We start from the raw sequence: 12,393 nt of genomic DNA, 5'->3' as shown, positions 1-12,393 counted from the left end.
GCACAGTTGTCTACAGTGGTGTTGATTTTATTGCATGACATGACATACCAATCACAGTGAACATGCAACATTTCCCCGTACGAAATACCAGTATACCTGCATTTCCTCCTACACAATCATGTGTTGTATCTGAAAGGCAGCCAGGATTTGAGGCCAGCAGTAAACACTTCAGTACAGGACACATTTTTTTAATATACCCAAAATGCTAACACACAGTTTTAGATAGATTGGAATGCCTTTGTAGTGAACAGACGATAAATGCATCTGCCTCTGGAGTGGCATTTAGTCATCCTCGTTCACCAGGACCCTTCCGCTCCACGTTACATCGCTCGCAGAAAGGGCGATGTAACGTGGAGCGGAAGGGTCCTGGTGAACGAGGATGCATTTAGTATACTAGTACATTCGTATAAGCAACCCTGGCTGGAAACAGTCCATCTAGCGGTTCACGACTGTGCTGCAGTGTGCGTGAGAATGGCAGCATCTGTAGAAGTCGGTGCTGATTGCCGTGTGTGGCTGCAATGAACCGTTTTCTAACCGTGAGGGCGGCGTAAGTTGACACACGTAATGAAAGCAAGCTTATATGTGGATTGAAATAGCTTTGCAAGACGACACGATCCTTGACTTTAACATAAACAGACAAGTGAGGAATTAGCTGTGAGAAAGAAAACAGTTGACCTTGTTACAGACAGCGTCTACTGACAGGCATTCCGCGCATGCAGGAAGCATATCAAAGCATCGACATGTGTGTGGTACAACAACGGGTAAACCACAGGCGGCAGGCCGCAGAGTTTTTGTCCCAGCTGCCGTTGCCTTGTTAACACACAATCATACATTCAGCACACACTGCACTCGGTTCGTCGATGAAGGTTAGACATCCAGGTGATAAGATACGCCAAAACCTGCCTCTCTGTCTTCTGAACGATTCCCGAGAATCACAGACAGGTTGATGGCGCACTCGGCCCGCTGAATCATAGCTAACTACGCGGGGAATGTGAGCCCTTACTTTCTGCGAAATGCCGCAATGAAAATATATATGTTGGTAATATATATAGTCAAGGGATTTCTAACTAGCCATGTGTCTCTGCCCTATCGCACATGGTATGAAATTGACTTACTTTGGTTTGAACAACGTTAAACAACAACACAAAAACGATGAGTAACCATGCAGCATGATGTCTGTAGTTTTTATTCAACTTTTGATAAATATCTTCTTTCAGCAATGCAATAAGCGAACCCATCAAACGGTCTGGCATATGTTCAATGTGCTCACTAAGAAACTTTTGAAAAAACGTGGCAAAATAAACAAACCTTTGTGATATGCGCAATACCTTTTACCACACACGTGCACGTTGGTCTTGTTACACAGTAAAGTATTGTGTGTCAGTAAAGTATTGTGTGTCAAGATCTCCTGTCGGCTTTGGCACAAACTGCAGCAGGTCAAACATTAGAAGTCGCCAACTTGACTGAAAACATTGATATCATCACAACGTCTTTAGCAGTTTTGAGTGACAAGCAGTGAGTGAGCAAACAAGCCCCTATAGAATGACTGTGCAACCAAGCCCCCTAAAGAATGACTGTACAACCAAGCCCCTATAGAATGACTGTGCAACCAAGCCTCTATAGAATGACATTGCAACCAAGCCCCTATAGGCCTAGAGTTCCACGAACATATTATCTTCGCCAAATAATCAAGGCTTATTATGGAGAGTGATTAATATTTACATGCTTATCACCCCCTGCAAATTTGATCATTCACCATACCGTTTGGAAGTTATGATTGATGGGGGGGGATGATTCCAGTCTAGATAGGGTTACAAATCACTTGGTGGTACAGGACTAGTATATATGTCTAGTGTGCTGATATATGTTATAACTGGTCATGACAAAATATTGAAAGTGATGATGAAATGGTGGAGTCAATATATATGAATAGAATAAATCTTTATTCCATATCATCCACATTTTGAAAGACATAGTTAGTACATGTGACTTTTCCATACCTAGCAGTGGTGCAGTTTTGGTGCAGTGTACTCTCTGAGCAGAGGAGTGGGTCCGGCTGGTTATTCACATGTTTTTGGGTGTTTCTGTCAGGCTTTCTATTTTGTCCCCTTTCCGTTATGTCTCCAACCGTGTGTTGGACAAAAATGCCTCAACTGAACATGTTAAAAACCAACCGGACCCACACATCTGCTTGGAGTGTAGTAAGACTGACCCATCTGTTTATTTATATGCCCCCTCTGTTTATTTATACTTTTAGGCAAGGCCCTCTGTTGACCTGTTTCGGGAACACTGTCACATGCCTCATTATGTAATTTAGTGGATTTACAAAATATCCTTACTAATTATGCAGATTTGCTCCTGATTTGCATAATTAGTCATTGATTGTGTAAAGCACCATCTGAGCTCTCTAAATACAAAACTTCACGACAATCTGTTGACCCCTTCTCAAGTAATTCATATCCGAAGGTCAAAACAAAAACACCCACTGCAGTTCCAAACAAGACGATAGAGGGCCCAAACTTACACAACTTAATTCCTGTGGCATGAACTATCTACCACACAAAAATCATGACCATAGCATTTTCAGAAAATATGCCCCAAAATTTTGAAGCTCCGTTGCAGTACCTTAGTTACCCGCTAGAAGGCCCATTATCGAACTTGACCTTCCTTTCTGTAAACCCTACCCATTCACTAAATATCATACAGAACCATCTACAGCTTCTCGAGTTATGTTGTCCACATACAAATACACATCCACACAATGCCCGCTGCAGGACCGATGGAAAATGCCAGGGGAATCATTTTTGAACTTGACCTCCGTTTTTACAACATCTACACACCTACCAAAAATCATGAAGATCCATCAACGTTTCCGTCACTTTTTTTGCCTACATACAAACACACAAAAATTAAAAGTCTGCTGCAGTACTGCTGAAAAACGCTAGGTGAACCATTTTCAAACTTGACCTTTCTTTGTACAACCACTACACACCTACCAAAAATCATAAAGATTCATGGAAGCTTTCTTGAGTTATGCTCTTGACATACATACAGACCCACCAAACAGCTGGCTCAACCGAAAACATAATCTTCTCCGAGTACTATAGTACTCGGCGAAGCCAGTAATGACTGTGCAACCAAGCCTCTATAGAATGACTGTGCAACCAAGCCCCTATAGAATGACTGTGCAACCAAGCCCCTATAGAATGACTCTGCATACCCATCAAAAGATCAGGTGAGTGGCAAATAGACTGTCAAAAGAACCAGCACCGTGGTAGCACGTTAGAGACTTGACTTACACCATGTGCTGCAGAGACGCTTTGTTCGTTTGACAGAAACGTGACGGGCATTTTCACACGTACCAGGAGCATTTTGCTTATCAAATCTGTACATTTTTAGTCATCCTTCGATGATAATGTAAAGACGTTAGTGGCTACAAAATCAGTAAATTGTTTCAAAAATTCCCCGCTAAGCGCCCATTTAAAAATTATATCCTCGAATAAAATTCGTCTCTTAAACAACTTACAGATTACAACTGTACCACAGTGACCTTACACCACAGGCGAGAACACAGTCCGTGAACCACATGTTTAAACCGGAAGGTCCGACATATCACATGGTTTTACAGCACTGGGCTATTTCTGTCTATAGACAATGTTTAGCCATACAAAATCTGTGTACGCATAACTACCATATTCACCCAGACCTACGCCCATGGCTCGGTTCTTTATAATTATTATCTCCATGAAAAATGGAGATATAGTTTTGGGTGTGTCTGTGTGTGTGTTTGTCTGTTTGTTTGTTTGTCTGTCTGTCTGTGTTGCCGCACTACTGTAGTCAGCATAACTCAAGAACCTCTTGATAGATTACGATGATATTTGGTATGTGGGCAGGTGTTGTGAAGCCGAAGTTCAAGGTCGATTTTGGGCCCCCTGGTATGTGACCTTGGCACTGCAGCAGAACTTCCATTTTTGTATCTTTTGACCTGGACGTGCTATGGTCTTGATTTTTGGATGGCTGATAGCTTGTGATTTAATAAAAAAGTAATGTAGGTTTGGGCCCCTTAGCAGCTTGTTTATGATATGTTACGTGTTTTTGCAACTTTTATTCTCCATTGCTGTATAGATCTAAAAAGTTTTTTTCCTGGATTGTCAGTAGTGATAACAAAACAGACAACAATCAAACATCACGTGACACCTCCGTTAAAAGTTAGAGGATTGTCTTCTGCCTTGGCCGACCTTTGACCTAAACGTTGTCAGTCTGGATCTCATTCAGCCAGCTGCTGGGCACAGGCATGTCGCCAGGGGGCGCACCTAGATGCTGTCCGCCTGGATCTCATTCAGCGCGTTCTCCGCCTCGTGCAGGCTGCTGGGCACGGTCATGTCGCCAGGCGGCGCTCGGCGCGTCCATCTTCTCTTCTTGTCCTTTGGCGGAGGCGCAGGTGGATCGTCCTGAAATGGTCAATCCAAGAGCTTGGTCAAACATTTCTGTTTACTTTACTTTACTGAACCACAATGACGATGCTAAACTGTGCGCGGACGTATTCTTAGTACTCAATGCCAAGAAAATTGAACACAAGTACATCTGACTGTATGATATAAGAAGAGCTATCTACCGCTCAAAAATTACGACAACAGCATGTCCAGAACACGAGAGAGACGCAAACGAAACCATGAGCTTCTTGGCCAGGTAACAAAGGCCAGCATATCACCCTACCGGTATGTACTCCGTGTCATCCATGATTGCGTCATCCATGATGTCTTCTTCCGGTATGCGCCCACGTGACCGGATATCCTCCCCGTCCGGTTTATGACGTTCCACGGTGGAGTATGGCGGCAGTGTGTTGGAATGTGCCAGCGCTGTAACCATGGCAACGGCAGCGTCAAATTACTCAACATTTCTGCCAGCGGGGACGGTACAAACTCCCAGAGACCTTTGACCTACATGACAGGGGCCACGTGTTTGTAATGTCCGGCCGAAATTATGGGGCATCTATCTAACGAAGGCTGCTCCCAGGACATAACATTTTGTCCCTGTCATGATAGAGTTTTAGATGATTAACCGACGCAAGTCAGCTTTCATTACTGGTGGTTACATCCCCCTTCCGTCGCTTTCTACCATACTAAGTTTAATGCAGATTCTCGTGTATCTAGGTCCAATCTTAACATTTAGAGACACGCACCTGTGTAGGACAGGCCACAGACGCACCTGTGTAGGACAGGCCCACAGACGCACCTGTGTAGGACAGCCCCACAGACGCAGCTGTGTAGGACAACCCCACAGACACACCTGTGTAGGACATGCCCACAGACACACCTGTGTAGGACAGGCCCACAGACGCACCTGTGTAGGACAGGCCCACAGACGCACCTGTGTAGGACAGGCCCACAGACGCACCAGTGTAGGACAGGCCCACAGACGCACCTGTGTAGGACAGGCCCACAGACGCACCTGTGTAGGACAGGCCCACAGACGCACCTGTGTAGGACATGCCCACAGACACACCTGTGTAGGACATGCCCACAGACGCACCTGTGTAGGACAGCCCCACAGATGTCCACTCCTTGCCAGCCCGAGGCGGCGGGCGCGGCTTCAGGGTCCCGTCCAACTCCTGCAGTTCCAGGTCCTCCACACCGGAGTCGTTCGTACCATGCCCCAGCCTCTTCACGGACTTCGGGACCGGAGGCATCGAGCGGGTAGAGGACAGCGTGGACGTGTCTAGTACAGGAAAAAAGCCAAACTCCCGTCACAAAAACGCACGTAAATACTTTGATATCTAATGAATCACAACAAATGAGCGACATGTGGGTAAATCACATTTTCGCAAATCAAAAGGTTGTAGACTACGAAAGAGACGCTCCCCTACAGCGTCGACAATGTCAATGATGAAACCGTGTTAATGCACTCAATATGCGCGTGTGTGTGTAGCCTAGTTAACATCCTCCGTATTACCGCTGACTCTTGCTCACCACGGCTGTCCATCGATAACTACAGTGGATGGTATGCGGGCTAGCGTGTGCGTCTGTGAGAGTCTTTTATGTAACACATCGTGCGGCCGCATGAGGGCCCCATCTTCCCAACACAAGGCTATCCAGCAGCATACGCGAATGCCGAGCGGAATCTGCTAATTCCGGGTCAGATTCTTGCTCCTGGGGGCGTGGCCACTATCCAGCTGTCAGCCAATCAGATAATCACCTCTGTGTTGTCTTCAGGTAAAGGGGATTGGCTTGTGGCAAATAAGACGCCAAAAGGGCAAGAATCTGAGGCTGTTTAGGCCCTGGTATATGCGAGAATAGACACCCCCCCCCCTCCCAAGTACCTGGCTTCCGCTCCCGGCTAGGCCCTGGGAGAAATGCGAGAGTAGACCCCCCCCCCCCCAAGAGTCTGAGGCTGTTTAGGCCCTGGTAGAAATGCGAGAGCAGACCCCCCTCCCAAGTACCTGGCTTTCGCTCCCGGCACAGCTGTTAAGGGCCCTGGTATAAATGCGAGAGCAGACCCCCCCCCCCCAGTACCTGGCTTCCGCTCCCGGCACAGCCACTTCTTCTTCACAGCCACGCAGACGATAATCGCTCCCACAATCCCCAGGACAAGCGTCGCCATGGAAACGGAGATGACGACAAGGGAGTCGTTGGAGTCTGCGATAATCCAGAATATAATTATTTGACCTTGTAGAGTGCATAATTTTGGTGATTTCTTCCTTCACTTTATTTGGCGAACAGACTTCATAAAAAATCTCAGACCGCCGAGGATACAGAAACTATACCTCATGCAGCAACATAGTTAACAAAGCACTTTGACAGCACTTTTCACACATAGCATGTATGGAAAATTACTCTTCCATATGATAGAATATGGCAGTTATTGTATGACCAATACTATAGCGCATTACATTTTGCTTTAGTCCACAGCCTGCTCATATCATGTACATGTGTACAGAATAAAGTGATTGACAGACGTGCTGATATGAAATCACATTATTATGATAATGATTGTAGAAAAAAATGATGATTGGTGAAAATAAGGACAAAGAACCTACTATTTGTGACTTTCTTATCCTTTTGAGACAATTGTATAGCTGGAAGGAAATCAAATGAGAATTGAGACATTAAAGAATAAAGACGTAAAAGAATCTGGTAGAACGTGTGTGAACTAAATATATGATGACCAACAAGGAGACGTCACCTGGAGAACTAATATCTACAGGCATGGCAGTCTGTAAAATACTTTTGCAATTCCAAAAGTAAACATCTATGTTTATGTTTTAATATATGACTGACTAAATTGTATAGATACTTTATAAGAGTCCCAAGATTATCGTTTGGCTTCAAAACTAGACTCCCTTTCTCACAGACGAAACATTCCCTCTCTATCTCTATTTTATAGATAATTCCACGGCCAGTGTTCTGATTTACTTTCACTACTTGTCCCACCACAGAGAATTTTTCAGCGTACTACCAGGTTCTCCTCTGATTCACACCACTATACTGTACAACTACCAGCCTCAAAGTAATTCTACAGTAACAGCTTTTTTCCACGAACTGCAAAACTCTTTAATTCCCTCCCAGCCCACTGCTTTCCCCCGAATACAACCTACAAACCTTCAAAACAAACACACACCGCTGTCTCTCACCTAGGCCACATTAGTTCAATTAGTTCAATGCCGAGAAGTGGCCTCTTACGGCCTTGCATTGAGCGAGATCGTTAAAAAAAATTATGAATGGATAGTTTACTTTAGTTGCCCTGCAATGCCCCGTGGGCCTTACCCGCTCCTGTACTGTGCATGCCTGGTGTTGTGTGTACCTGTGGCGTACTGCGCATGCCTGGTGTTGTGCTTACCCGCCCATGTACTGCGCATGCCTGGTGTTGTGCGTACCTGTCACCTCCAGGCGGATTTCCCTCCGCGCCTCCCCGAACATGTTGGCGGCCTGACAGACGTAGGTCCCTTCTTCAGATATCCCGACATCCTCCACGACTAGGGAGCTGGCTATCCCGTCATCCGTCTGTCGGCAAGTTGAACATGACAGACGTCAATCAAACAGACGACGTGCTGACATGGCTTTGCTATACTATTGAAACGATTGATTTGTAACTTATTTGATTTGTTGTATTTTCCACATGCAGTTAAAATGATTACAGGATCATCCAAACAGCACGCGGGGAAACTGCAATAAGGTCGGGCACGATTCCGAGTAAGCATGCGCAGTGACAGTAATGTGGGTAATATGTCAAAGGTGAAGGCCCCTGGGACGTAAACAAAGCAAGTGTGGACATTGATACGTAACGAGAACTGTTAACAAGTCAGGGGCCTTCATCCTTGACCTTGCGCATGCTTTCTCCGAATCGTGAACCAGCTTGCTAATCAAATCAATCAAAATTAACAATAGATCCAACCAACCGGCTCCTCCGTGATGATGACACCTAGGTCCGTTGCCATGACAACGCTTTCAGCGCCATCTTTCGTCTGCCAGGTCCAGGTCACCGTGGCGGGGATCGGGTCCGCGAGAATCTCGCAGTGAAGTCTCGCGTTACTTCCCGCAGCCACTGTGAGCGTGGTGAGACCGCCCTGGATAGACGGCCGCCCTGATGACGAACAGGTTAATTCGGTGGATGAGTTCATTGCCAACAACAATGCAGTGTACCCGCTACACACTTTCTTTTGGCAGAATACCATGTTTACTTTTCATAATAAATGAGCTGATAGCATGTTACGTCATGATGATAAAGCAGCCGTGGTTCGTGGAAAGAAACCCACACAGGTGAGACGTACCGACGACGTCGACGTACACGTCCCTGGTGACTTCCCGGAAGCCGTCGCTGGCAGCCACGCATTGATACGTGCCCTGCACGTCGTACCGCACCCGGTGGAAGCGGAGCGGGTTGTCCCAGTACAGACTTGTATCCTTCCGCCGCCAGCGGATGTGGGGTTTGGGGTTCCCGGCAGCGAAGCACTCAATGGACAGGTCGTCCTGGCCGTGCAGCATCGTCACCTCGCTGTCCAGCGTGTCCTCGATCACGGGCGGGTCTGTCCAACACGTTTGGAGCGTGGAAGTGGAATCATGTGAAATGCAATGTTGGCAGGTAGCAAATTATCATGATCATTTCACGTGTAACATAATTAGCTATGTATCTTTGCAGAAAGCTGACCACAGCGGGTACTTACAGTACACCTGCAGAGTGACCGTGCCGAGTCCAGCAGGCCGGACCCCATTGTCGGCCTCGCATTGGTACGGTCCGCCGTCCCGAGGGGACACCTTGGGGAGGAGCAGCAGGTGGTCTCTGCAGTACCAACAGAAATCAGCTGTCAATGACGGGTTCCCGGAAAAGGTGGGCTGGGCTAGTGGGGTGGTATACCTCAGCATGCTACCCTTTCTGGGCCCCCAGGCTATTCATGGGGAAAACAGCCGCAAGTCTATTATGACTTACCTCGGCACAGCTAGCTCTGGAAGTCCGCCCCCGACTTTCCGCCACGTGACGTCAGCCTTGGGGTTGCTGTCCACCATGCAGCTGAGACTGGCCGGCTCGCCCTCCCTCACGTGCACGGACGGACTCGGCACCTGCACCACCGGCGGGTCTGGGGTGCAAGAACAATGCTTCAATCAGCATCAAAAATGATACAGGTGATACCTGGGCATGTTGCTTCATCGTCATTTTATGTACTCACACTTGACTCTCAGGATCCTGTATAAAACAGCAGACTCACACTTGACTCTCAGGATCCTGTATAAAACATCGGACTCACACTTGACTCTCAGGATCCTGTATAAAACATCAGACTCACACTTGACTCTCAGGATCCTGTATAAAACATCAGACTCACACTTGACTCTCAGGATCCTGTATAAAACATCAGACTCACACTTGACTCTCAGGATCCTGTATAAAACATCGGACTCACACTTGACTCTCAGGATCCTGTATAAAACATCAGACTCACACTTGACTCTCAGGATCCTGTATAAAACATCAGACTCACACTTGACTCTCAGGATCCTGTATAAAACATCAGACTCACACTTGACTCTCAGGATCCTGTATAAAACATCGGACTCACACTTGACTCTCAGGATCCTGTATAAAACACCAGACTCACACTTGACTCTCAGGATCCTGTATAAAACACCAGACTCACACTTGACTCTCAGGATCCTGTATAAAACACCAGACTCACACTTGACTCTCAGGATCCTAGACGAGGCTTTTGTCCTGGCGAGTTGCGGGAAGCCCTGGTCAGCCAGGCAGGTGAAGTTGGCGCCGTTGTCCCATTTCGTCAGCCGCGGGAGGAACAGATCCAGGGTTTTCCCGCTCCCCGCGGAATCACTTGTGGAACTGCAGGTGCGAGAAACATAGTTGACATTTGGAACGCGTGACCTGTAATCTTTTAACCTTGACCTTGTGACTCTTCTACCAACAAATATGGCGGACACTGAGTAACGCCTCGCGACTGAAAACATAACAAACAAGAGTTCCACGACCTCAAATCTCCATGAACAATTCTATTCATGCAAATGACTTACACATTTGCATACTATAGTTTGGTCATAAACACCTTTATCTACCCTACATGTTGCAATATTGACAGTCCTATAATTTTCCAATTTGATGAATTATGGTATTTTGCATTAATTATGCAAATTAGGAATTTATTTGCATAATTGGTATCTGTTGATGCTCCACTTTCCATAAACTACATATGTTACAGGTATTTGAGTCTGATAATGGAAAACACTGCAAATATAGATTTTCCTCATTAGCTATGCAAATCAAGTCACAATTAGCATAATTTGCACTTCATTATGTATATCTCTGTCTAGGCTACCTGCATATTAAGTATCATATTGACAGTCCTATAATTTTTCAATTAGATGAGATATGGTGTTTTTCCATTAATTATGCAAATTAGGAATCTATTTGCATAATTGGTACCTGCTGATGATCCACTTTCCATAAACTACATATGTTACATGTATTTGAGTCTGATAATGGAAAACACAAATATAGATTTTCCTCGTTAGCTATGCAAATTAAGTCCCAATTAGCATAATTTGTACTTCATTCTGTATATCTCTTTCTAAGCTACCTAAATACTAAATATCATGGAAATCCGTTGTTCCTTTGTTCAGTTATTCTCCTTAGAAGATTTTCACGATAACACCCCTGCAGTTCCAGAGCAAGCTGCTAGGGGGCCCAAACCCACGCCACGTCTTCATTACACCACAAGCTATCTGACGCCAAAAAATCAAGACCACAGCTCATCCAGGTCAAGAGATACAAAAATTGAATTTCTGCTGCAGTACCAAGGTCACATACCAGGGGGGCCAAAATCGACCTTGAATTTCGGCTTCACAACACCTGCCCACATACTAAATATCATCGTAATCCATCAAGCGGTTCTTGAGTTATGCTGACTACAGTGGTCCGGAAACACAAACAAACAAACAAACACACAGACACACCCAAAACTATATCTCCAGTTTTCATGGAGATAAAGAAACTCAGAACAGACGGGTGTGTGGGGAACAGACAGGTGTGTGTGGAGTTGCTGACCTGAAGGACCGTGTACCGTTCAGCCAGGTTAGCCGAGCTGCGGGATGCCCACCTGACGCTCGGCAGGTGAGGGACAGCTGCTCACCTGCCGTGGCCGTCAGCTCTCCGCCAGTTATGCGCGGCGGTCCGGACATCGGGACTGCAAATGGAAGCCAACTTCATGAAATTAGAATTGTCATTTTTTCTTGTTTCGATCATGGTTAAAAATCATGATTATTTAGATTATAATGATGGATGTATAGTTATGAAACAACTACACGATATGGCAAAGAAAAGCCTACCAATGACGGTGAGCGTGGCGTCGTCCGCCGCGGTGGCCGGGTCCGTGTAGCAGCTGTACCGCCCGGCGTCCTGCCTGCCGGCCCCGCGGATCTCCAGGTGGAACTGGCGCGCGGCCGGGTCGCCCGTGATGCGGTGTCGCGGGAACGACTTCATCACGGTCCGCCCGTACGAGATCACCTTGTCCCCGGGCGGGCCCTGCCAGATCACGATCTCGTCGCTGCCCAGCGCGCTGAAGGCGCACCCTAGCGTCACGCTGCGGCCCTGCAGCACCGCAGACGACTCGGGACGGACGCTGTAGGACGAGCCGTCTGAAAGAGACATGAAATAGGAGAAACGTTCCTGTCTGATGGAGACGAGAAATAAGAAAAACGTTCCTGTCTGATGGAGATAAGAAATAAGAAACACGTTCCTGTCTAATGGAGACAAGAAATAAGAAAAAACGTTCCTGTCTGACGGAGACAAGAAATAAGAAAAACGTTCCTGTCTGATGGAGACAAGAAATAAAAAACGTTCCTGTCTGATGGAGACCGGAAATAAATAAAAAACGTTCCTGTCTGCTGACATACT

The 12,393-nt window shown here is 46.3% G+C and overlaps 1 protein-coding gene across 2 annotated transcripts; it reads right to left on the bottom strand.

The window, feature by feature from the left end:
* Positions 1-1,924: 1,924 nt before the first annotated feature.
* LOC136438435 (irregular chiasm C-roughest protein-like) lies at positions 1,925-11,691 on the bottom strand. 2 transcript variants are annotated; one of them, XM_066433201.1, is made up of 12 exons: positions 11,545-11,691; positions 10,169-10,326; positions 9,424-9,571; positions 9,161-9,276; positions 8,768-9,022; positions 8,396-8,580; positions 7,874-8,000; positions 7,037-7,075; positions 6,513-6,635; positions 5,533-5,718; positions 4,717-4,859; positions 1,925-4,451 (listed from the first exon to the last, which is right to left on the bottom strand). In XM_066433201.1, the coding sequence occupies exons 1-12, from the start codon at positions 11,676-11,678 to the stop codon at positions 4,314-4,316; spliced, it is 1,752 nt and encodes a 583-aa protein (XP_066289298.1). In that variant the 5' UTR covers positions 11,679-11,691; the 3' UTR covers positions 1,925-4,313. The 2 variants fall into 2 exon arrangements, with proteins under 2 accessions (XP_066289298.1, XP_066289299.1); XM_066433202.1 differs by lacking the exon at positions 7,037-7,075.
* Between the last annotated feature and the right edge of the window lie 702 nt (positions 11,692-12,393).

The sequence above is a fragment of the Branchiostoma lanceolatum genome, chromosome 7, assembly GCF_035083965.1.
Source record: "Branchiostoma lanceolatum isolate klBraLanc5 chromosome 7, klBraLanc5.hap2, whole genome shotgun sequence".
In the NCBI taxonomy this organism is placed as follows: Eukaryota; Metazoa; Chordata; class Leptocardii; order Amphioxiformes; family Branchiostomatidae; genus Branchiostoma; species Branchiostoma lanceolatum.
The sequence above is the reverse complement of the archived record's forward strand: the minus strand, read 5'-3'. Positions and strand labels throughout refer to the sequence as shown.